This window comes from Bos javanicus, chromosome 9 (genome assembly GCF_032452875.1).
Source record: "Bos javanicus breed banteng chromosome 9, ARS-OSU_banteng_1.0, whole genome shotgun sequence".
NCBI lineage: Eukaryota > Metazoa > Chordata > Mammalia > Artiodactyla > Bovidae > Bos > Bos javanicus.
Window position 1 is genome coordinate 23,131,271 of NC_083876.1, and position 26,738 is coordinate 23,158,008.

A 26,738-nucleotide genomic window follows, 5' to 3' on the forward strand; every position below is an offset into this window, starting at 1 on the left:
TTCTGAGTTCCCGCTGATATTAACTCAAGAGGTAAGTATATAAGAGCTGCTTTGAAGACTCTGCTATGAAAAACACTGGTTGGATTTGTATTAAGTCTTCTCCACCCTGCTCAGTTGTATCACCAGTGGTGACTACCAGGACTGCAAAATGACATCGTGGGGAGGTAACATCGATGGAAAAGACATCACAGGAGTTGGTAATAAATAAGCTTTAATTTTCTAGCAGCCTTCATGAATTTTTCCTTGCATATGTTATAAAGTTAATGACGGAATCATATACTTGAGCTCCAGTATTTTACATTAGTGTGATTAATATTACAGGTGAATTTAGTTTTATTTTAAAAAATGAAACTTAACAAATATAAGGCTTACCTATTTCTAAAGAATGATTCTGGTAGTGTTTAAGAAAAATAATCAGACCTAGAAACAATCCAGTAAGGTACACTGTAAACATTATTATGAACCTGTCACAACAGTGGCAGTAATATTATTCTGTAGGAACTTTTTTAAAAAAGTTTTTTTAAAAAGTTCTGGTTTCTAAAGAATATAAAAATTGTCCTCAGAAACCTCGTTGAGGTCTTTCTCCAATTCCTCCAGCCAGCTGAAATACTGCCAAGCTCACTTCATATGCAAGGCTGTCTGTGTTTTCCTGCAAGTGACATAAAAGGATATTAGATGAAAAAGACATAGCAGCTACCAGGTTACTTGCAACTCCTGGGGAGGAAGCTTTCCAATTTTGTTTCACTAACAAATAATTCAAATGAGAACAACTTTTTTTCATCTTTCAGTAACAAATTACAATAGATAAGTGGAAAACAAGTCACATTCTTCTAAATCAGGTAAGTTTATTTTATAATCTGATTTATCATGTTAAAACTCTGAATAAATTCAGTAAGAAAAGACATAATAATACGTCTCCAGTCAGTAATAGTGTGAAGAGTTACTGACTCTTTAGGCAGTAAGTTGTTAGTGGCAAGAAAGCCACAATTGACCAAAAGAGGAAGTAACAGTTGAGGCCCCAGTTATCCTTTCCTCATGCACCAGGGATATATTTATTTACTACATTCTATAATGGCCTGAATTTCTGCAAAAAAGCTATCAGCTACTATATAAATTGAAAAGATCTTTTATTGAGGCTCTGGTCACCCCCCTGTAATTTAGCCTTGCTGTGTGCGTCTCTTTTCTTGATAGGTCAGAGACTTAAGTGTTTTTTTATCTGAGGCAGTCATTTAAAGGAAAATTTTTGAAAACCAAATTGAAAGCCTAGACACAAGGACAAATTTCAGGCAGCATGGGTGCAGTATCAGTGAGTTTAGAAATGAACCTCAAAGTAAGTCATTTTCATGAAGCAATAGGATGTTTTTAAATGAAGGAAAAAAGTATATTCCACTTTAGGATGCATAAGCTTAATTACTGTGTGTCAAACTAAGTATGTATTGGTACACTAAGTAGTATTCTTAGAGCAGTTAGAAATACGACCCTTTTGGAAATATAGAATACATTACAAGAAGAATATCTGGGGGAGTTTTAGTCAACTTTGTAACTACTACTGAAGAAAAAAGGCTCCATAAATCTTGAACATTAGAGATTCCAATACCATTAAAATAGTTTTCTTTCCTGCTACCCTCCTCCACCTCTTTAGATTCTCACTGCACATTCCTCCTTCCTGTCTCAGCTTACCTGCGAGTCTGCTTCTGCGTAGACTCTGACTATGTCTTCTGTACCAGAGGGCCGGACAAAAGCGCGAGAAAGCCTGTACTTCTTCACCAGGTCATTGATGGCCTCCTGGAGTCCCGGAGGTTTAACTACTTGTCTTTCAGCATCTGTGGTGCTAATGACTTGCCTGTCTGCAACCTAGGCACAAGCATTTCATGTTTTTTTCTATATCATACTCCCTTTCAGAAGCTTAACCCATTCAACGTAATTCCCACTAAAAGATTATGGCTATTTCATGTCAACAGGAACAGACCTACATTTCAGCTGATTGTACCACAAAGTATAGTACTGAGATAGATCACCACAGACTGTCTTATAGTCACTACTGAAATAATGGCCAGTACTATATGGCTTAGTCATTGATCAAATAATCTTAGGTATTTTTTAAAAAGGGGATCATAAAAATCTCCTTAAAAAAAAAAAACTGAACAATCAGCAGTCATTTCTGTGAACTCTGGATTCAATATCTGTCTCTCAAAAATGTCTGTTGGTAAATGTGTAATCTGGTATATATCCATATAGAAAACAATCAGCAGTTTATCTAAAATGCCTTTAAAAATTCTGGCCCTTGCAGCCCAGATTCTACTTCTCAGCATCTAGCCTCCGGAAGTACTATGTGAACCAAGAATAATGCAGAGGAAGGAGACATCCACACTTGAACCAACAAGCTACCCAGGGCTTGCTTCAAAATAATATTGGGGATGTGGAAGATACTAGTTGAAGCTAGTGTAAAGGGGGTTCATTATTTTGTTCTCTCCTCACATCTTTAAAATTTAAATAATAAAATCTTTTAAAGTGATACATATTTATAATAAAGTTGGAAACCAAATACTTCTAAATAACAGTAGAATGGTTAAGAGAGATTCTGTAGTTTTTAAAGATGTGAGAAAATGCAATCTTTTCTATACAATACATACGTGTAGAATGAACTTATTTTAGTTAATTTTTAGAAAGGGAGTGATCTGGCTCACACCTTAACTTTGAGCTGTCTGTTTGGAAGGTCTGTATAGAGAGCGTCCCACTGCTGCACGGTCAGGGCCTTCAGAGCCAAGATGGCCTCAATCACCAGCATGTCAGAAATAGCATCACCAATTGTCTGCAAAATGCGAGAACACGAGCATGGCGTTGATACGAATGTCTTCTGTCAGAAAACCATGTCCTGGCTGCCTCCTCCCCCCATGCTGCATGACTGACTGGGGTGGATAAATGAACTACGCAAGGGACAGACCTGTATGGAAGGCAACAGTAAAAGGACTATAGAGAATACTAATACCAGCCTGCCTTTAATCTCCTTGCTCATAGGTAAAGTGAGGTTAGGCTGGATAACTCTGAAGGTTCCAACATTAACATTCTGAATCAACATTTTATTTATTACTAGATCCCTTCTGAGATATTATGCCATGATGGTGGAAGGCCTCACGCATGGTAAAGTGGAGCTTTTGGTGGTAAAACACACCTAAAGTTGGATACTCTGCCATACTCTGCCACTGAGTAACTCTTTAAGTCTGTTTCTTCATTTATAAAACGGGAGTTATGCCGACGACGCTTCCTGTTATGCAAGGATTACACACTGAGGTATATGAACTGCCCAATATGTGCAAGACTTAAGTTCTATCGCTTTCCACTGACCTACGCTTTGCTCTCCCACTGCCAGAGTCTCCACTCCAGTCCCAATCATCTGACCCACAGATGTGCTTCATCAGAGACTTTTTTCTGAATTCCCTTGACAAGGTTGGTTTCAAAACATATATGTGTGTGTGTGTATATATATTTAGCCTCACAGATATACTTCATAGCTGAATCTGTTGACCTCAGCTGTAAACTAATCATTACTTGAAAATCTGAAGCACATGAATGTTCTGTCACTGCACTTCCGTATAAATCTACACAGCTGCAAGGAAGCTGCCACAACTTTTCCACTTCAGTGTCTGATGCAGTACATGACCCTGTCTACCTTCTGACTGTGTAAGTAACCAAGAGTCCTGGAGGAGGGCATGGCAAGCCACTCCAGTACTCTTTGCCTGGAGAATCCCCATGGACAGGAGCCTGACGGGCTACAGTCCACGAGGTCACAAAGAGTCAGAGACAACCAAGCGACAAAGCACAGCACAACCAAGAGTCCACCATCCCCCCACAGTTCTCACCTGGTTAAACAAGTCAATTATATTTTCAAGCATCTTGGCAGCTTTCCTTTTCTCATCTTCTGATTCTTTTGCTAGTTGTTTTATCTTTGTTTCAGCAGCTTTACTAAACAGTACCTACAATAAAAGCATACCAAAAAAATCACCAAACACTAACCATGCCCCAGTCGTAAGTACCATCATCCCAACTAAACTACTTTTGAAACTCTCAGTGAATCTGGAGAAACCAAGGAGATAAAAATGGCAGCTGTAGAATATATGAAATTAAGATCAAATCAGAACTCAGAATGTATTACAGGATTATAAAATTGGTTACCAAAATGTGAAGATTACCAAGAAAATAATCACCCTGGCAAAGGTGAATGAATGTACATGGTGGGTGTATGATGTTACTGTCAGCCAGCTAAACCAGTTCTGGGCAACCAGCTTCCTTAAGCCTGACCTGTATCCATTCTACTTTGAAGAATCTAATTCATTGCCATTAGTACAGTTTTCTTAATTTTTAACGACATAAGCTAAGCAAAAGTAGAAAAGAGGTTCGTCATACATATTACACGATGGCAAACAGTGCCATGGATATTAAATATAATATACATCATGCTGCTCAGGATTCCCGCCACTTTGAGTTGCTTGCCCACACATGACTTGAGTGCCTTCAGAGGCCCAATACCGAAAAGGAGCAGCACAGCGCATTCGGCCACTCCATGAAACAAAGGTTGTTGGTAACTTAAGCTGCACTGGTCACTTGTTTTCTGGAACCATGGCCACTCCCCTTCATTTACACTCTTCACTAGAGATCTGAGCAGATGCAACAAACCTTATGGCCTGTGAAAACTAAAATATTTACTAGTTCAAAAGCATTTACCAACCCTGCATAAGATCACTGAAGTTATATTTCAATTACATTTTCTAGTAACTTACTATTTTTCCTCTTATAGTCATGGCCTATTCAAGCTAATTTTGAATTAATGAGAATTATCTGACCTAGATAACATTTTCTGTTAACCATCTCAAATCCATTTATGAAACGAGGCTAGATATTAAAAAACATAATAAAGAAAATTTCTGAACCTTATGAACATACTACAGACTTATTAATGTATGTTAAAATGGTGAGTATCAGGATATGCAAATTATATCTCAAACTTTGATTCTTCCTCTGCTAAGAGTCATAAAAAATTTTATATGCCTATTGCAAATTACTTTAAACTCAGTTCTAGTTGCTTATAAGTTAGTCCTCAACCTAACACTTTTGAAGAAAATTTTTAAATGATGTATAAATTGCCAGTTGCAGGGGAATTAAGACCTACTTATTTTCAAAGAAAATATATATATTATAGGAACAAATTAGTATTATCTCTTCACATTCAAAGGAAGATCATTACAATCTAAAAGAGAGCCACGGTTTCACAGAACATAAAATATCAGCTAAATCATTTCTATCACCATCCCAATCATTTCAACAAAGTGGAATATTACCTATTACTAACTAGGTACAGAATTCCATCTTTTAAAAAAAAAAAGTGCAGGCTAAAGGCAGATCATCATTTATGAGAACTTACTGTGCCGTGCCCATTTGCTTCAAAATAAACACCAATGTCAAACTCTTGAGCTTTGTGGTGCAAATGTTTAACACCAGTTTTAGTACAGTAGACAGGTACCTGAAACACACATATTTATAAAACAGCAGCAGTTAATCAGCAGATATTTACTGTGTACTTCCAGCCTCGATGGTGTGGTCACTCACCTTGAGCCAGACATCCTGGAGTGGGAAGTCAAGTTGGCCTTAGGAAATATAGGAACAGAGCTAGTGGAGGTAACGGAATTCCAGGTGAGCCATTTAAAATCCTAAAAGATGATACTGTTAAGGTGCTGCACTCAATATACCAGCAAATTTGGAAAATTCTTTGTAGATCACAAGCACCTGCAGAAAATTCTTAAAAAGATGGGAATATCAGACCACGTTACCTGCCTCCTGAGAAACCTGTATGCAGGTCAAGAAAAAACAGTGAACCAGATATGGAACAACAGACTGGTTCAAAATTAGGAAAGGAGTACATCAAGGCTGTATATTGTCCCCCTGCTTATATAATTTATATGCAGAGTATGTATCAGCGAAATGCCGGGCTAGAAGAATCACAAGCTGGAATCAAGACTGCCGGGAGAAGTATCAACAACCTCAGATACACAGATGATACCATTCTAATGGCAGAAAGCAGAGAGAAACTAAAGAGCCTCTTGATGAGGGTGAAAGAGGAGTGAAAAGCTGGCTTAAAACTCAACATTCAAAAAAGATCATGGGAGAGAACAAGATGGCAGAGGAGTAGGTGGACGTAGAGTACATCTCTCCACGGATACATCAGGACTACACCTTCAGACACGGAAGTGCACGCAGAACACCAGCTGAGAGCAGACAGGAGTACCTGACCAGTGGAAAAGAATATACAGAACCACGCAAAACTCAGTAGGACGAAGGAACTAGGGGGAAAAACAGGAGTGTTATTAAGACTGGACCTGCCCTCGGCAGGTGGGGGAACTGTCTTGAGTCAGAGGAGAAACATTAAGGCTGAGTGAAATAGCTGATCTGTCACAGCCTAAATGGAATGAGAATCAGACAGTCCTTGCCAAAGCCATACATACCCCAGACAGGGACCCAGGTCTCCTGGAAGGCACAATGGCTGGCAGCTGGAGTTTAGGGATTGTGGAGCAATCTCAGGGCAAGCGCTGCTGTGGACTGCGGAGAGATGGATCGAGGGGATGTGAGGGAGGAGACTGTGGTGGGAAATGCCTGTGGAAGAAAGCCAGGCAGCCATGGAAGCAAGGCGATACTGCTGAGGCACGCGTGGGGGCCCTCTCTCCCCCGACATGTCAGCATCAGCAGCTGAACAATAGAGAGGCTGGCCCGTCAAATGCCTGATGCACTGAACTACAGAGTAGGACCCCACCCAGGGGGCCCCCCTCTATGTGCCTGACTTGCCCAACAACAGAGAAGGACCCCAGGCAAGAGAGCCCTCTAAGTGCCTGAACGGGCAGAGCTACAGAGAAAAACTGGCCAAAGAGGCCTTCTGATAGCCAGCTACAAAAGGCTTGAAAAAAGACTGAGGGCCGTAACTCCTGCAGTGGAGGCAGTCCATGTCCCTGCACATTTTACACCACCAGGGTTCCTGCCAGCCAAGCAGTTGCACCACCTTCACACTCAACTCACACTGGGACAGTGCCACAGGCAAAATAAATCTTTTGTGTCTTGGGTGCAGGGTCGCTTCAGTTGTGCCCAATCCTTTGCGACCCTGTAGACTGTGGTATGCCAAGCTTCTCTATCAGGGAGGGGGGTTCTCCAGGCAATATTGGAGCATATTGGCCAATACTGGTTGCCATACCCTTCTAGAGCACTGTATTTCCTGCTGCCCTAGCTGCCAACTCTCCTGAGTACCTGGTGCTGCCAGAACCCCTGTGACCCAAGCAGCTGTACCACCTCCACACACACCTGGCCCTCATGGGGCAAACCCAAGTCCTCCAGGACAGCCTCAGAAGCAAATCCCAGTGGACGACCCAAACATGCAGAGGTGGAAATAAAACCACAACTGAAACCCAGGGGCAGTGTGTCTAAGGAAGAAGACCCTAAACCTTCCCACCAGCTGTACAAGCTGCTGATTAAATCCAAACGATCAACTAGGCATACTCCGTGTCCATGGAATATATAAAAGGACACTGAGAGCTCCCACGTAAGAAAAAGCACTAGTTCTGATGGCTGTGGACACTGGAGGCAAGGACACAGAGGAGTAGGACCAGATTAGAATCTGAGCTGCCCCACAGAAGCTCCAGAGGTCAGCATAGTGTGGGAGGGCATCCTAGGGAGGTGAGGTGGGCTGTGACTCCCAGCAAAGGAAAGGACAGCAGTGACTCAAGAAAAACATTTAGTATTCTTATGCTTTGACTTATTCTGTAGTTTCTTTTGGATTTTGTCTTTCCTTCCCCGCCACCCCCCGCCTCTGTTGTCCATTTTATTGGCATGATGAAATCTAATTAAGCTTTTGAGCTTTTTTTTTCCCCTCACATTTTTTGTTGTTGTTATAAACCTCTGCCTATACCCTGAGGGAACCAAAATTGCAAAGGACACATGTATCCCATTGTTCATTGCAGCACTGTTTACAATAGTTAGAACATGGAAGCAACCTAGATGTCCATCAACGGATGAATGGATAAAGTAGTCGTGGTACATACACACGATGGAATATTATCCAGCCATAAAAAGGAATACCTTTGAGTCACTTCTAATGAGGTGGGTGAACCTAGAACCTATTATACAAAGTGAAGTAAGTCAGAAAGAGAAAGATAAATATTGTATTCTAATGCATACATATGGAATCTAGAAAAATGGTCTTGAAGAATTTGCTTACAGGACAGCAATGGAGAAACAGACATAGAGAATAGACTTACGGGCACGGGGAGAGGGGAGGAGAGGGTGAGACGTATGGAAAGAGTAACATGGAAACTTATATTACCATATGTAAAGTAGATAGCCAACGAGAATTTGCTGTATGGCTCAGGAAACTCAAACAGGGGCTCTGTATCAGCCTAGCAGGGTGGGATGGGGAGAGAGATGGGAGGGAGGTTCCAAAGGAGGGGATATATGTATACCTATGGCTGATTCAGGGTGGAGGTTTGACAGAAAACAGCAAAAATCTGTAAAGCAATTATCCTTCAATAAAAAGTCTGGGGAAAAAAAAAATCATGGCATGCAATTTCATCACTTCATGACAAACAGATGGGGGGAAAATGGAAACACTGACAGATTCTCTTTTCTTGGGCTCCAAAATCACTGCAGACGGTGACTGTAGCCATGAAATTAAAAGATATTCTCTCCTTAGAAGAAAAGCTATGAAAAACCTAGACAGCATATTCCAAAGCAGAGACATCACTTTGCTGAGAAAAAGTCTGTGTAGTCAAAGCTATGGTTCTTCCAGTAGTTACATACAGATGTGAGAGTTGGACCATAAAGAAGGCTGAGCACCAAAGAACTGATGCTTTCGAACTGTGGTGCTAGAGAAGACTCTTGAGAGTCCCGTGGACAGCAAGGAGATCCAACCAGTCAATCTTAAAGGAAATCAATCTGAATATTCACTGAAGGGACTGATGCGGAAACTGAAGGTCCAGCACTTTGGCCCCTTGATGAGAAGAGTTGGCTGACTGGAAAAGACCCTGATGCTGGGAAAGACTGAGGGCAGGAGAGAAGGGGGCGACAGAGGATGAAATAGTTGGATGGTATCACCACGTCAATGGACATGAGTTTAAGCAAACTCTGGGAGATGGTGAAGGACAGGGAAGCCTGGTGAGCTACAGTCCACAGGGTCGCAAAGAGTCAGACATGGCTTAGGAACTGAACCACCACCACCTACCATCGTAGGGAACAAAGCTCCTAGACTAAGGGAACTTAGTCTAGTGAGATTAAGCAATGAAAATACAAAGCCTAAGTGTCCCTGTGGGGGAGCGACTGCACAGCAAGAGTACACACTCCAGGGTAAAGCAGCGTGAGAGAGCTGAGGGGCCCCTTATAATGAAAGATTCCAACTGGGGGAGTAACCTGATCTGATCGTTTCAGAAAGCTGTTTAGCTACAGTGTGGAGAATGGCTTAAAATCAGGGTCTTCCAGCTTTTACTATAAAGAGATAACTGATATTTCAGGCTTTGTAGGCCACGTGGTCTCCATCACTACTGCCTGATTCTGTCTCTGTAGTGAGAAAGCAGTCACAAGACCATATGAAAACAAAAGCATGGCTGTATTCCCATGAAACTAGAAACAGCCGGCAGGTTCAATGTGGCCCAGAGCCCACTGTTTGCTAAGCTCTGGCTTAGGTTAGGTGGTTTCTATGGCTACTCCTAGTAAGAAATCAGTGACTGGAGTACTAACAGTGGGCAGCAAGTCTCGGATGGATCTGCAAGAGAATGGTTAAGGAAAGACAGCAGCAAAACTGCAAAAGAGCAAGCTCAGACGGGCCTGGCATTTTATTGGGTTTAGGAGACCTCATGAATGGCTAGGGCTAAAAATATTAAATCTACAAGAGAATGTGTTGAGAAGGAAGTTACCAATGTTCAGTTTCCTCAACAGGGCATCTTACTATAAAAGCCATTTTTGAGACACAAATTAAGAAAATACAGAATAACCCAAACACCAAGAATCTCTGTGAAAGGCAGGCAAGTGGGCCCCAGATGGAGTCCCTTGATATATATATATATATATAATATATTTAAGGCATATATTTACCGTAACCATATATTTAAGTCAGGACACCAGCTAGTCACCTCCAGACATGTTTCATGTGGCCTAACCATTTCTTTTAAATGCTGAATCAGCTGCTGCCAAGACTTCAAAGGTAAGAAATTCACACAGATTTTTGGCTTCTCCTGAAGACTCTGACCAAAGGTGACAGCAGCTGGCCTGGCCACACCTCCAAGTCTGTGCCCAGCTGCTGGACTCATTCACTTCTATCCAGATCCGAAAGGAACCTGACTGCCATTCCTGCTTTAAAAAGAATGGGATGGCCACAAAAACTAGTGAAATGCAGGAATCTGACAAGGAATAACACTGACGTTGGAAAATATCACACTAGCCAGGGAGAGAAAGAATTACTTTCTGCAGACCCAATTTGGGTCCTGCAGCCTCTGATTCTTAAAGCAGGTGGGAGGTACAAGGGAGAGTCACCTGGTGGATGCTGGGGAAATGATTAGAAACAAAATCTCCTACCAACCCACAAAACATCTCCACAGAAGAGTAAGACAAGTTCTGTTACTGAATAAGCAATAAGCCAGACTGTGATGCACATCACAGGCAATCCTCTAGGACAGCGGCCCCCAACCTTTTCAGTACCAGGGGCCAGTTTTGTGGAAGACGATTTCTCCACAGACCTGGGGGCCGGAAATGGTTTCGGGATGATTCAAGTGCATTACACTTATTGTGCATTTTCTATTACTGACATCACAGCCACTCCATCTCAGATCGCGGCACTAGATCCTGAAGATTAGGGACCCCTGGAAAGAGACTGCAAAGACAGAAAGCAATCCCACCCTTTTACTCACCTCAAGATATCTCGTGACCAAGAGCTCTCCTCAACCACATGAGAGTCAGGCTCTTTTGGGCCTGAACAGGTCCTGTCCTCAGCCATGTCTCCAAGGACCCAGTTTTACAAAGAATCTTTCGCTCAATCACTTTAGCTGGAATCCCCTACCCTCCATATCAGCCCAAAGTCCCTACCCCGTACCATCTGACCACCCAGGCCTGCCATCAACAGAAGTCCTGTTAGGCTGGTTTAGCCAGAACCCTCCCTGAGGTTCCTCTTGGCAATTTTCCATTCACCAACCCGCTCCCTGCCCCCATATCCTATTCCTTGGCTATAAAATCTCCACTTTTCCTTGTTGTATCAGGAGTTGAGCCCAGTCTCTCCCCCTACAAAACCCCATGGCAGTCTATCTACCAAACAGGTCTACCTCTCAGGAAGACTGCAGTACCTTTTGTCATGCGTGTGCGTGCATATTAATCACTCAGTTGTGTCCAACTGTTTGCGATCCTGTGGACTGTAGCCCACCAGGTTCCTCTGTCCATGGAATTTTCTGGGCAAGAATACCAGAATGGGTTGCCATTTCTTTCTCCAGGGGATCTTTCCATCCCAGGAATCGAACCTGGGTTTGCTGCATTGCAGGCAGATTCTTTTACCATCTGAGCTACGAGGGTCTGTCCGAAAGCTGTGGCCACTGGGCTTGGCTAATTGCCCTTCTCCAAAGGAATGATACAATTTCTCACATCTCTCTGTCAAACAGATGGGTGCCCAGCTCTAAGTGGTAAGGTGGTCAAACTCTGAGGAGGCTAAGTGTTGGGATGCTACCTTCCTTGATGTTTATGTTTCAAAGAGGTACTCTAGGCCCTTATAGAAAAACCTTAACTAAAACTGGCCTATTTTGCCTTTCAAAAGACTGACATTACAAAAGGACAGAGAAAACATAAGTTTGCTAAAAGAAACACTCTAGGAAAAGGGAGGAAGGAAAGTCTCTTTTTCTGCATTAGGGACAATTTAATTTTTTCTTTAATTTTGTTTGATTTCTAGTTACCTTTAAGTTCAGTTTCTCTAGTGGTTCAGACAGTAAAGAATCTGCCTGCAAAGCAGGAGACCTGGGTTCAATCCCTGGGTCAGGAAGATGCCCTGCAGAAGGGAATGGCAACTCACTCCAGTATTCTTGCGTGAAGAATCCTATGGACACAGGAGCCTGGCAGGCTACTGCCCATGGAGTTGCAGAGAGTCAGACACGACTGAGCGACTAACACTTTCACTTTCTACCCTTAGGTAAACAACAGCTCAGTTCCATGCATTTTAATCTATTCATTTTTATGAGGGCATTATTTTCCTCACAGAAATACCTCACTTTAGGTAATGATGAAGAAGCTACCAAAAATTGGAAAGTGTTCAATACCTTCATAACTTCTTCCAGGTACCGTGTTGAACTTCCATTGGCATATGCAGTTTGTACAACACCGAGACTCAAACCATCTCCAATCTAGACAAAAACAAGGACAATTACCTTGCCATCAAAGGCTAAGACCCTACAAAAGCAAACCTATAAACAGAGTTCTAAAGGATGAAAAAAATATTGGCCAGTTGGGCCATCACTTAGTTTATGCAATAAACAACTCACGGAAAATTTACATGTATGCCAGGAAAAAACCTAAGTACTTTTTTGAGTATTATTTAAAGCAATTCTGCAAGGAATTCTTTTTAATCACCGGATTTTCCTTTATATTACTCCACAGATTACATTAGGATTCATTCTTAGTGCTGTATATTCTGCAGGTTTGGACAAATGTATAAGAACACGTTTCCATGCTTATAGTATGTAGAATATTTTGAGCCCTAAAACATCCTCTGTGCTCCATCTATTTATCCTTCAGCATTCATTTCTCCCCACCCCCTTGAAACCACTGATCTTCTAACTGTCACCATAGTTTGTGTTTTCGGTTTTTTTTTGCACAATATCCTATAGTTGGACCCATAGTGATATACAGAGCCCTTTCAGTTTGACTTATTTCCCTTAGAAATATGCATTCACATTTCCTCCGTGTCTTTCCACGGTTTGATAGCTTTTTTTTACCATTGAATAATACTCCTTTGTCTGGATGAACCAAAGTTTATTCACCTATGAAGGACATCTCGGTTGCTAAAGAATCCTTTTTAGAGAAACCTGTCATTTCTTGATCTCTTCAGTTTTTAATAAAAATACACACTGAATTCTTAAAGTATACCTTTTCCATATTATGATAATTATCATTACATTTTATACTTAAAGGTAATCTGAGATTTCCAAATGAGCATAATATAATAAACCTCACGTCACTAAGGTTATCATAATCATAGTAAATAAATCCCTCAGAGGAGACTCTTTATATAAACTCAAGGCTCTGGGAAATGATGTTTGTGAACCTCTCGTTAAAATATCAGTTACCAACTTCCCTGGTGGTCCAGCCGTTAAGACTTCACGATTCCACTGCAGAGGGTGTGGGTTCAATCCCTGGTTGGGGAGCTAAGATACCACATGCCCCACAGTTAGGCCAAAAAAGAAAAAAGGCAGCTATGAAGAAACCAGAACTTTGTAAAGCTCCAAATCATGAAGCTCTCTGCCAAAAGAGAAAAGACTACTCCCTCTGGGTTCCAAAACCAGAGCCCTAACACTGAAATGACAGGAATGACCATTTCTTTTTGTATTTTCTGGCCATAGATGTGAGGAACTCCCCACGAATCATGCCTCTGAGACATTCAAGCAACTGCCTGATACGGAACAATTTCCTCAGTGAGTCTTGTTTGAAAGGGTGGTCAGCCCCAACACCGTACCTCCAACAGGAGCTCTTTGAGGAAACTGCTAATGAGGGTGGCTATCTTGTCTCCGTCTATGAGATGAAACTGACCGTCTGCATCATGGTAGTAGTAAACGATCCTGTCTGCATCTCCATCGAAGGAGCAGCATCTTTCATTGGCCCTCATTTCAATTCCTAGCACAGAGAATAAATCAAAACACATTTCAGTCTAAGAAAGGGGGATAAAATTTAATGTAAAAAGTTTTAGGTTTTTCTCTCACACTAGTTACAGAGGGAAATTTTTTTTTCCATTAAGTATTGATTATAAATGACCCTCTGTGTTATACAGAAACATGCCCACTATGACTTTTCAAGAGGTGTTTAAAATTATCCTTCCAGGACTTCAGCAATATTAAACATGTGCTAGGTAAAAAGTGAGCCTGTCCTTAAGATTTAAAAAACTCAAATTTCAGCTGAACAAAGTTTCTCCCAATTTGTGAACTGAAGCCCAGTTAAAAGGAAAAACTGTCTTTGCACCTACAGACAAAGAACCATTTCTATCCTTAGTGACCAAGCAGAGGGTATAATCAAATATAAGTAACTGGAGTATTTTGTCAATGAGGAAAATCCTGATCATTCCTCCTGTCTGAGGCTCTACATAAGCATATTTTGTTTTTGAACATGAATGGAGATAACTGTTTCAAAATCAAGGGAAGAGAATTCATTTAAATGGAAATAAAACATAAACACCCTTCCAAATAAAACCAGTATCTTAACCTTTAAATAGTAAACAGGTTTACTAGTATTTTTACACAGTAAATTCTTTCACAGCTAAGTGAAAAAAGAGCACTTAAAATCTATCTAAGCTGAAACCCTATATGATACTAAAATAAAATTCCCTTCTACAAGCCAGTGGTTTGGCAACACAGATTCCCACATAGTGCTTTGAAAGCTATAGGTATTAAACTGAATTCAATTTCCCTTGTACTACATACAATGCCGATCCTTATATACAAAATAATCAGCAGCAGATACGGTATATACTTTAATCCTGAAAAAAAGTGATTTTCATTTGTTTATATCAGTAACAAGAAACACTGGTATTTCAGAGCAAAATATTACAACCAGTGAGTTAATGTCTTGTGTAACTTGCATAGTTTACTGAACCTGAGCAACGGTCACATCAGATTTTAGATAACATGACTGTTCCTTTACCACAACAGACGGACAGCAGCAGATGGACAAACCACCCGAGACCTACATAATCTGACCCCCTAGGGTAGAGCCCAGGAAATCTATGTGCTCACCAGCCTTCCAGGTGATTCTTATGTCTGCTAAAGCTTAAGAATCAGTGCTCTAAAATCCCACGTCCTGATTTTGCTTTTTCCACCAGATTTCCCGCCCCCTGTGGAGAGTCACAAGACTCTCAGGGCCGAGAGCAGCCGTGTTCTGCATGTCATTGCATGGCAACGGCAAGCGGACGAGGCCCAGATGTCTAAGAGCAGCAGGGCCAGGACAGCTGCACAACTCTCTCTTTGCCACCTCTGTTTGAGTGACTGGTTTCAGACAGAGCTCTAAAAACACATTTTTCGCATACCCTGTGGAGGTTTCTGATGACTTTTCACAAAGTCGGCCCCACATAAATGATTGAGTTTCCCTTTGGTCCCATCGTTGAACAGCTGAACTGACAGCCCCGGGGAGAAGTAGTGTTTCATTTCTGCCAGCTTCAGGGCCCCTATGCCGTTTGCACAGTCAACCTTAAGTGTTCTGTGGTCATCTCCACGGCAGAAGGCCTGAAAAGGAAAAGAAATGGAAGAACAATTTCAAGATACCAAAGTGAAGCATAAAGCACAGGTATGCATATGGAAACAGCTTCCATTATTTCAGTTAATATGTCTATTTTAAGCCAGGAAACAGAAGGGTACACATGTTCATATGAAAACTGTAAAACACCCAAGTAAGATTTTAAAACACCATTTTTTGGTCACAGAAATTGGAAAAGTTTTACAGACCAAATAAATTACAGAAATGAAGCTTTATTATAATTTAGCAGGGTCCCTTATTAGTCTGTATTCCATAGCAGTCACTCAAATGTGGGCACGAGTATACAGATGAATGAGCAGCAATAATATCTGTCATTCTCTTCATAGTGTATGCCACCACCGGGCAAGTGGGTTTTTTCCCGGCAATCTCCTCTCCTACCCACCCTCAGCCCAAAATATAAGTTCTATGAGAGCAAGGACTTGGTTTTGGTCAACAATTCCTGACAATAACATATGCTCAATATTGGCTGATCAAGTGAATTATACCCCTCAAATCTTTGTTCAGGTTTAGGAAGCTAATACACCTTGAAGACAAATTTTCTTAACAGTAGATGCTTCCAGTATGACGCCAACAGCACCTACAGTAATTCTAAGAGCAAATTCATCTGCATGAACACTTATGAAAACGGCAAGTTCGTCACGCTTCTCCCCCAGTGAGCTCAAAATGAGACAGGCTGGCACTTGAGACCCTTTGCTGCAGCGCTTGCACCTGGACAAAGTCTCCTCCAGCAACAAAATACAAAGAGAAGAGGGACTGAAAATAACTGCATGCATGCAGTTGGGGCAAATTATGGACAACGAGATACGAAAACCATCCAAAAAGACTCAACTGCTACTTTTGAAGAGCCGGGAGCAAAAGCAGGCACTGTGCATGCCCCTGCAGGCAACACCAGCTAAGGGGTGGACAAACCACCTAAGCCCTCCTCTCGCCAGAACCCTGGACATGCCTCTTCCCTCCAGTGTAAGGAACCACCTTGGCCTCCCCTCAGCAAGCAAGTGAATCTGTGGGTTTTGCTCCCTTCTGCTGCAGCACAGGCCCCAACAAAGCCCTGCCTGAATTTGTCTGGCCTCTTACCAATTTCTACGGATTAAGGAGGCCAAGAACCCTGGTTGGTAACAAGAACATACTATGTGCCTTGCCAAGTAAATGCCAACACAGAGTTAGCTGGGTACAAGGGCCAGACCTTGCAGAGCCCTGGAAAGAAAAAGGAGACAGGCCAAATTTGGGGGGAAAAAAGTGACAATAAACAAACTGTTTAAATAAACTGTTCAACTGATGTTCTTTTAGGCAACTGCTCAAACCCTAACCACACTGGAGAGATTCTGACCTGTTTGGTAAGTTCCACAAAGGCCAAGGACAGTTTCTGATAGTAACCCTCGACGGTTGCCTTTCCATACTGGCCGTTGCTGTTTCGACAGAAGACCATGTAGTGCAGCTGGGGCGTCGTCAGCAAGCCATAATCTGTCACAGAAACGCAAAAAGCCATTTCACATAGTTCTTAACAAAGTTGAAGACTCATACTGTGTCAATTTCAGGGTCATAAATCCTCTTTAAAAAAAGACATCTCAGAAAATACAAGAAACGCTAAGTTTTAAACCACCCAGAAATATGCATAAACATCCACTGAAGTCATTAAAACTACAGGTCATGCTGTGATACTGTGATTTATACTAAGAATCATTCATTTGATCTGTCTCCATTTCCGGCAGAGCATCCACAGAAAGGCATCTTTTGTTATGCTAATGAGGTAACTTTCAGAAGGCCCTTAGAAACTTTAGGGGTGGCAGCTGGTTGCCTAGGAACCAACCACAGGATTAAAGAACTGAAACTTATAGTCCTCCCTGCCCTCCTCCAACCTCCTCCCAAGCTCCAGGGAGGGAAGAAAGGAGGGACAAGAGATTGAGTTCAAACACCAAAGATCTAAGCAGCCATGCCCATGTAAGGAGGCCTCCATAAAAACCCTGAAGGATGGGGTTCCAGGATGGGGAGCCAGTGGACACTGGGGTGCCCAGGGAGCACTGACGCTCCACGCCCCTCCCCACATAAATCTCTACCATCTGGCCATTCCTGGGTTACACTCCTTATAATAAACTGGTACTCTAGGAAGTAAAATGCTTCCCTGAGTTCTATGTGCCTATCTGAACAAATTAATCGGCCCAAGGAGAGGGTGGTCAGGAGCCCAGGTGGCAGCATCTGAAGGCGGGGAGGGGCAAGGTTTGAGGCACTGAGCCCTGCACGCGTAAGATGTGGCTGCCAGGTGGATGGAGTCAGAATGAACTGTTTGGTGGTGGAAGAGGCACACGCTGGACACATACTCAGTTCTAAAAGAAATATGAACTACTAATGACAGCTGAACCAGTCATTTGGTACAGATCACTGGCAATGTACAAAAGTAATAACTGAGTTCTATTTTCATAACATTATAAACTATGTAATTCAGATGAACCTTCCTTTTAAAAACAACCGAAAATGAAAGATAAAAGACTTTTATCTCTTTTCAAAAAGAACTGCAATACCAGTTAGGCCAGAGTTAAGTGAGAATTCCAGGATGCAAGATAAGAGAAGCCCGTTTTGCTCTGAGGGCACTTCTCTAAACTAGGAGTTGAGCAATGGTTCTCTGTGTAGAAGGTCCATGCTGATCTAAGACGTGCAACCCGGCAGAACAGGCTTTCAAGTGCCTGAAGCCCTAAAGGCCTGTTCTTCAAACCAGAATTCACATTACACATCCCCAAGGTTCACTGCAGCACTATTTACAATATTTACAACAGTCAAGACACGAAGCAAACTAGATGTCCACTGACAGAGGAATGCCTAAAGAAGATGCAGTACATATTACAATGGGTTATTACTCAGCCGTAAAGAAGGCTGAATGATGCTGTTTACAGCAACATGGATGGCCCTAGAGATTATCATACTAGGAATAAGCCAAAGACAAGTATCATATGATGTCACTCATATGTGGAATTCAAAAAATGAAACAAATGAACTTATTTACAAAACAGAAATAGACTCTCTGACTTCAAAAACAATCTTATTGTACCAAAGGGGAAAAACATGGAGGGGAGGGATAAATTAAGAGGTTGGGATTAACATATACACACTACTATATACAAATGGTAGCTCAGACGGTAAAGCGTCTGCCTAGAATGCGGGAGACACAGGTTTGATCCCTGGAGGAGGAAACGGCAGCCCACTCCAGAATTCTTGCTTGGAAGACCCAAAGGACAGAGGAGCCTGGCGGCCTACAGTCTATGGGGTTGCAAAAGAGTTGGACACAACTTGGCAACTAAACAACAATTCTTCAGGGCAAGACAGAGTCAGAAGTGAGTAAGCCCCCAGGGCCTACTCCCCAGAAAGCTGACTTGGCACCAAACAGGGCAGAGGGGAAAGTCTATTCCTGAAGAGCTGTCATCACAAGTACAGGCCTCCAGGGACCCCCAGCTCAGAGGCACATAACCACAGGGATCCAGAAGAATGCTGTCATCAAAGAACCTTATCACCCGCCAGCCGGGTAGTACCCCGAGCAGATGCAAACACTAAACCCTGCCAGGGCGATACACCTTCATCGTAAACCTCAAAAATGTCCCACAGATAATTCTCCCAGAAAACAAACAGCTTATAGTCAAAAATAGCTAAACACACAAGAAAGGGACTACGAGTAAGAAGCAAGAGAAACAGCAAAAGTGGACCAGGATCCAATAAATACAGTGTGACAAAACTTGTCAATGGTCTTCAAAGCCAAGCACAAGAGTCTGGGCGGAAGGCAAACGGTCACTTTGGGTTCTTGAGCACTGCAGCTGTGAAACAGATATTTGGCTCTGGTATAAGGATTAGATGGGAGAAGGTGGAAGAGCTTTAAGAAAAAAAGTGGGTAAAAGCTCAGACCAGCTCAGCGGCAGTGCAGAAGGAGAGACAAACAAAAGTCCAGAGACACACACTGAAGGCTGAAACAAGTGGATTTTGTGACCAGAATCAAAATTACAAAATAAACATTTACTAAATGACAGTGACTCAATAAAAACATCACCATCCATTCAACAGATCAACCCAGAAACCTAGCAGCTATTCTTCACACCTCTAACCTCACCATGAGTCACAGAAATCCTTTAAATTCATTACTAATTTCACCTTTTCCCATTTTTCTCACTAGCAAGTCTTGCATGAATTTACTACATAGTCTCCTAGCTGGTTTATCTTCCTTTCCGATGACCGACTCCCTCCTCTAAACCACAGCCAAAGGGACTGGCTTAAAGTGAAAATGTGATCCCATTCGCTGGCATAAACTCCTTCAGTGGACTCCCACTATACTGAAAGTAAAATCCCAATTCTCCTCATGACCTGTAAGGCTTAGAATGACCCGGCCCCTACTCACCTCCCTAACCTTATCTTCTAGTAGCTTCTCCCAGTCTCCCTGAGCTTGCAGCCACATCAACCACCTTTGATTTCCTGAAATACACTAAGTGGAAGAGAGCAATGAACAAAAGATGTTTGTTTGTTTTTAAATCATTCTCAAATTTTCCTAGGTTCAAACACTAGAAGAGTGATGGTTCTAGAGTTAGAATGACAGAGCTGGAAAGGTCAACCATTCATTCTGTGGATGGCAGAAAGAACACGAATTGGGACAGGGGGAACCTGGGGGAGTGGGCAGCCACCTACGTGGAAACATGACTCAGACCAGTGCTTTAAAATCCACCTGCTGGACATCCCTGGTGGTGTGTGGTTGGGAGCCCACCTGCCAACGCAGGGGATGGTCAAGGAGGAGTCCACATGCCACGGGGCAACTGAGCCCGAGAGCCGCGACTACCGAAGCCTGAGGGCCTTGAGCCTATGCTCGGCAACAGGAGAAGGCGCCGCATTGAGAAGCCCGCATGTCGCAGCTAGAGAGCAGCCCCCGCTCGCTGCAACTAGAGAAAGCCCGCACGCAGCAACGAAGACCCAGTGTAACTGAAAAGAATTTCTTTTTTAAATTATTTAAAAAAAAAAAAAACCCTGACAACAGGTCATGGAATCTACTTAGTGAGACCCGGTCAGCATTTCTCCATTATTTTAATGAAACAGATGAACACATGTCATGGAGGATGGTAAGTACTGTTCTCTGAAAATTCTGTTTCAGTTATTCACACAAGCACATTAGACCCATGTTATGATCCAAAATGGGTTTCTTACTATAGGCTGAGCTATGCCATGAAACAGACTCCTGGAGGGTTCTACGTAGCAGGTAGTCAAAACTGTCCAATGAACTAATGAATGAATGAATAAAACAATATTTGCAGCTGGAGCTATGGCAGCAAGGATGCTCATTTAGAAATGAGGCAGAATGAAAGCAAGAAGTGAGCAAAGCCCATATTAGGAGAGACAGAAGAGGATCCTGCAAACAGGACAACATGGAGTAACAAAGTCAAGGAAGTAGGGAAAAAAAGGGAGAGTTCACAGCGTGGATAGCTGCCAAGAGATCAACTGAAATACAAAAATTAAAATGTAAGTTCTGAGAGTTATTCTTAGGTCACAGATCCCTTTGAGTATCTGACAAAAGCCACAAGTCCTCTCTCTAGACAAGCACTTGTGCAGGTACAGGGTCCGGCAGCTTAACCAAACAGTCCCTGGGGAGGCCCAGGCCCCAGGTGAATTTCTGCTTCCTAGCAGATGAGTGTTGGGACAGACATTTCCCTGGAGGGGCAAGGATGGGGATTCACTGCCAACAGGCTTCTTATAATCAGAAGAGCAAATAGAGAAGCAAACCAGGCGAGTCTGGAAGAGGCCGGGTTAACTGGGAATTGAGGGAACACATAGGAGGTTGAGAGGATCAAGAGAAGATACTTTTAAATGAGAGAGATCTGACACTAGGAAAATTCACCTCCAAGCCTAGTGGAGTCACTGCATTCACAAGATGCACAACCAGTGTGAGAAGAGGATTCCAGCCTGTTTCGTTGCATTTAATTCTTCACTTGGTAAAATAGGAAAGATCATCTGTCAAAACTTAAAAATCATGATTACAAGTCTGTCAAAGGTATTTTTCATCATTATTTGTCACACTGACTCCAAACGTGATCAGTTATTAGAGAATACCTGCCTGATAGTAATAAGAACTCCCCAGAATGAGTTTTTCAAGTAACTTCAAGGGTTTTTGTATCAGTATGTTCAGCCTCACTAAAGGAAGTTGTTTAAGATCAGCACTGCCTACAGATAATCTCCTACAGGTAAAATATAACACGAATGACCAGAAAAAAAATTTTTTTAACTTTTAACTTAAAATGCTAGTAGCTTATATCTATAAGTTCACTTTAATTTTATTTTCAAACTTTTCTAAATTAAATTATGTATTCACTTTGAGATTTTTTTTTAAAGATTAATTTACAAATCAGAACAAGTACATACCATAGAATTGACCTCCTAAAACTGTCACGCCATCTATTACAGACTGTGAAAGTCTCTCACTGCTAGGCCTAGGAAAGAAAAGGAAGAAAATATTACATCTAATCCAAGACCAACTGAGCTGCAAGTTCTAAAAGCAAACGCAGAAATTCTGGATTACAAATTTCAGAATAATAAGTCCACTGTATTCAAACTAAATGAAACCTGCATAGCCCAAAAACTATGAAAAGAAATATATGGGTAAAGTGTAAGCATTTTCCAGTAGCCTTTCTCAATATGCTTCTTGGAAAGAGCTTCGCCTTTTAAATGAATTTAGGAAATAGATATAAACTTTAACACTAATCTAACTGTAACACTAATTACTCCTACACTCGAGCACTTTTTCAAGTTTGACGGTAAAACCACACTTACTGCTTGAAAACAGTAATGGTAAATACACACAGAGCGTGCGTAAGCCAAGGCTAGGTGTTAAACCACCAAGAATACAGAATCTAGTTTTCATGTTAAAAAGTCAGAGTAAGTTATTTTTCTATCTGAAAATAAAGATCAATATACATACCTGCTTTACAGAACAAGATTTTCTATATCATTTAAACTAGTAAACAGGTGAGAGGAAAACACATGTGGATGGATTTACCGTGAGATGGTATCTGCTTCAGAACATAAAGCCAAATCGACAATCCGTGGTAACACGTTAAGGGTAAAACACTTAATGGGTAAGGGCAAAATGGTAAGGCATTGGAGACTGAGTAGAAATTTACTTTAGAACAAATCTCTGGCTAGAATCAGATCTTATGCTAAAGAGAATGCTTCTGTTTCAAAGTACACTTTTAATCTAACATTTTAAAGTAACACTTCTCTGTGAAAGAAGGCAAGAGCTGCTAAATGTGACAAACATGTAGAAATAATATAGATGGTTAACACTTTCCAATGAACTCTAGCAGAGGAAAATGACGTGTGAGCCAACAATAACACAGGGTATAATCTCTAAACATAGTTAAATAATAATCACATGTTCTTACTCTACAGGGGAAAGGCGCAAACCTACAGAAATAAAGGGATAGGAGACATTTGGCAAGTGCCTGTCTTGTGCCAGGAAACAGGTGTATTGCCTATATTACCCTATGCAATCCTCAGGAAGTCCTGCATGAGGCAGGCTCACCATCAACACTACAGGTAAGCAAAGGTAGGCTCCAAAAGGTTAAGTGACTTGCTCAACTCGTGCAGTAAGCTTGAGAGTTGGGGCTCGGACACCAAGCCCAAGCTGTAGCAGTGACTTCACTCCTACGTCCTACTGAAAAGACCAGGAGGAACCTCTCAGGGTGGTTCCATTCCACTTGACTCTTTCCATTTGTCTCGGGTGCTAAAACTGATACAACCATTTATGTGGCATTCAAAAATCAGCTTTCCCCATGGCTCTGATGTGCACCTGGTATCTCTACCGATCACCACGAAGGCATCTTGGTGCAGATCCACGGCTGCCTTCTCACTGATGTCCACCAGCACTCTCGGCAACTGTTGTTCCTCAGCGTTTGCCAAGCAGGTAGCATGCTCCTCCCAGGATGCTGCCAACATTTCACCCAAAGGATCCACCAATTTTACACCATTGTCCTCCTAAAAAAAAAATAAAAATAAAAAGTAATAAGTCATCTGTGCAGTCATGAGGGTGAGGAAGCAAACCCAAGCTGTTTCTCCCCAAACAAAAGACAGTGACGGCTGGGCAGTTTCACTGGTGACCATGACTGAAGGCCAGGTGCTGGACCAGGTATTGTACATACCTCACCTCAGTGAATCCTCACGACACATGTCATCAATCTAACTAATCCTCCTATGGTTACTCCAATCTCTGAGAAAACCGAGATTCAGAGCAAGTAATCTGCTTATGTTCATACGGCTAGGAAGTGTCAGTGCTGATGTTAAAACATCATCTATCTGACTCTTACACCCAACAGCTGCTGTGCCCCCCTAGCCTTTTAAAAGGCTGTCACCTGTGCATTCACCATCAATTAACTGATGAGGCACAACTGCAGCAGAACCAGGGTCCCTGGAGATCCTTCTCCCTGTGGCTGCACTCAAAAGAACACACTGGAAGGCCAGAGCTCAAAATTGTTTTAAGAAGTGCTTCTGGAATTAATAAACGTGGGGTTCTGCCTACAAATCATTAAGCAAGTGTGGTGATTTAGACATTTAAACAGTTAACACATTTATAACAATCCACATTTAGAAGCTGAATAAGCAACATCCTCTTGTTTTTCGGTGGGGGCGGGTGTGAGAGGAAGAGGTTAGGATCCCTCACTAACCTGCTGATTTAGCTACAAAGGCAAAAGTCTTGTGTCCTAGCAACAGAACAGAAGCATATTATTTAAACAATGTTTTAGTGAGTTATAGGCCAGTACAGAATAAGATAGTTAAGTTGCATCAGAGGAATACTTTAAAAAAAACTCGATTGTCATAAACCCTAGACTCATCGGGCCTGATCAATCAAGTCCAATGTTCACTTCTGGATCCCTGAAGTCACACGTCCAGCTGTTCACTCAGAACAGGAGACTATTCCCTAGCTATAGAAGACCTGTCTGAAAATTTTAAAAGTGTGCTAAGTCTTTTCAAAAACTTGTCATCTCCCCTCCCCCAGCTTGCCTCCAATCTCTTCAAGTCTCTGCCACATTAACAGAGGCAACACTTTTTATTACTGATGCTGTCTCAATACAACTAAGTTATAAGGCCATTGTGTTATTTCTCAACATGGACACAATCCAAAAAATGACTGTCTCATTTCACTCTCTCCACAACTGTTAGAGTTGTGAGCTAAATGACCACTTGTTAAGAAAAGTGCTTGTTCAAAAACAAAGGCATAGAACAAGGAAAAAGCGAAGTACTAGAATCAGAATTTGAATTGGGGTCAAAGTGCTCAGAAACTAAGGTTTGGTCTTGGAAATAAAAGCTTGTCTTATTGGAGCACTAAATGCATTACCTCAGGATTGTGTGACGCTGTTACCATGACTCCTATGGTAGATTTTGTCTGCTTTGACCTCAGGACAGCTAATAATCCCATTCGAAACATGACATGATCAAGGTGTTCTGCTTTCGTTCGAAATCCAGCAGTCCCATATTGAAGAATGAGCCCGTCAGGCTTGGCATGTAACACTGACTGCTTTGTAACAGCATCTAAATCCATGTCTGCAAAATCAAGGAATATTTTTCAGGTATAATAAGAAATCTTCCAAGGACCATTTGCTTCAAAACCTGTTATCCCAAACTAACATATCTGCCTCCTTCTGATCCTCCCCAAAGAAGCCTATGTTTGAGAGGGAAGAACAGTAGAAAGATTCGTGGGTTAGCATTACCTGTTTTGTCCACTTCAGGACAGAAATCAGGTTGTCCCCAGCAATTCCTGGACACAAGGCAAACTTTTAAACAGTCCACTCCCAAGTAAAATGAAGATTCCACAGCACAACAAAAGATGCTGAATAATCAAAGCACTCTTGAGAAGAACAGGCACCACACTCCCTGATTTCAAAGTACACTACAGAGCTACAGTAATCAAAACAGTATGGCCTTGGTATAAAAAAGACAGATCAATGGAACAGAACAAGAGCACCTAGAAATAAATCCACACATATGACCATTTACGATTCACAAAATCCTACATGATCAGGGATCATCTCATTTTATAAATGGGAAAACTTAATTCTGGGTCTAGCTTACCCAACCTAAATTTTACATGGGGAGCTGCTGATGGACTGAGGCCTAAAGTCACATTCTCAGGTGGATCTAAGCTGCATATGCAAAATATATGGGAAATCTGTGAAGTTCTGCTATTCCTCCCAGGCTACAGAGACTGATTCCCAAAGGAAAAGCAAAGGGGAAAAGCCTCCTCTCCAAGACTGCCCAGACCTCCACATACACCATGGGGTGGATTTTTGTATTTTCATAAGGGAGGATCCTGATGCCCTTCTAAATTAAGCTCTGAAACAAGCAACATCTTCCTTTTACGTTTAATTTTAAAGTCAAAGGTCAGCCTGTAGCCCACTAGGCTTCCTTGTTTTCTTTATTGTCCTTCATTACTTCAATGAACAGTTAAATGTTTTTGTTCAGCTGGAAAAAACTGGCATTTAGGAAGCTAATTTAGTTTGACCCAGAGTGATCAAATCTATTTTTCAAGCATGAAGACATTTCATTAAAAACTGACCAGTTGGCAATATACCATAATTATTCATAAGGGCGTAAATCTGTTTCGTCCACAAGTCTTTAAAAAAAAGAAAAAAGTCAAGATAAAATGCTTCCGTCATTTCAAGAGTTTTATGTCCTAAAACTACTTTTGATGAGTATGCAAAGACTTTTTATCGAAAGTATTGTCAAGTCCAAACTGTCACCACTCAAAAAAGCTAAGAACGATCCCCTTCCCTCTATTCAACCTTCAGCACCTGGTTAGTTCCCCTTCCTCCTCGCCCCCGAATCTGCCCACGCTTCCTGGCACCCAGCCTTGAGGCCCGCACTGAGGTGATGGACGAGACCCCTTTCCCCAGCTCGACCCTCGGGCCCAAGCCTCCAGCCCGCTCCCCAGCCCGAGGACGAGTAGGCGTGTCCCTCGCGGCCCGCAGTTCAGTCCGCCAGCCGGCCCACTAGCCTCTCGGGTGGCCAAACGCCCGCCCACCGCAACGTCCCGTTCTCGCCGCCAAGCCTCGGGGCCCCGCTCACCTCCGCTAAGACACTCCCCTCACCCTCACCGCGCCGACCACCTTCCTCGCCGCAGCGCCGGGAACAGACTGCGGCGCTGAGAATCCGAAGACGTGGCTCTGCGTGGCTTCCGGCTCGTTGCCCCGCCCCTCAGCCAATCAGCACGGGGGACG

The 26,738-nt window shown here is 42.2% G+C and overlaps 1 protein-coding gene across 1 annotated transcript; it reads right to left on the reverse strand.

Moving 5' to 3' along the window:
• Nucleotides 1-194: 194 nt before the first annotated feature.
• PGM3 (phosphoglucomutase 3) lies at nucleotides 195-26,686 on the reverse strand. The gene is made up of 13 exons (XM_061427310.1): nucleotides 26,587-26,686; nucleotides 24,860-25,065; nucleotides 23,318-23,502; nucleotides 21,892-21,959; nucleotides 16,844-16,977; nucleotides 15,290-15,485; nucleotides 13,730-13,887; nucleotides 12,318-12,401; nucleotides 5,420-5,518; nucleotides 3,861-3,974; nucleotides 2,690-2,812; nucleotides 1,681-1,854; nucleotides 195-649 (listed from the first exon to the last, which is right to left on the reverse strand). Exons 2-13 carry the CDS (start codon nucleotides 25,061-25,063, stop codon nucleotides 560-562), a joined length of 1,629 nt encoding a protein of 542 aa, XP_061283294.1. The 5' UTR covers nucleotides 25,064-25,065; nucleotides 26,587-26,686; the 3' UTR covers nucleotides 195-559.
• Between the last annotated feature and the right edge of the window lie 52 nt (nucleotides 26,687-26,738).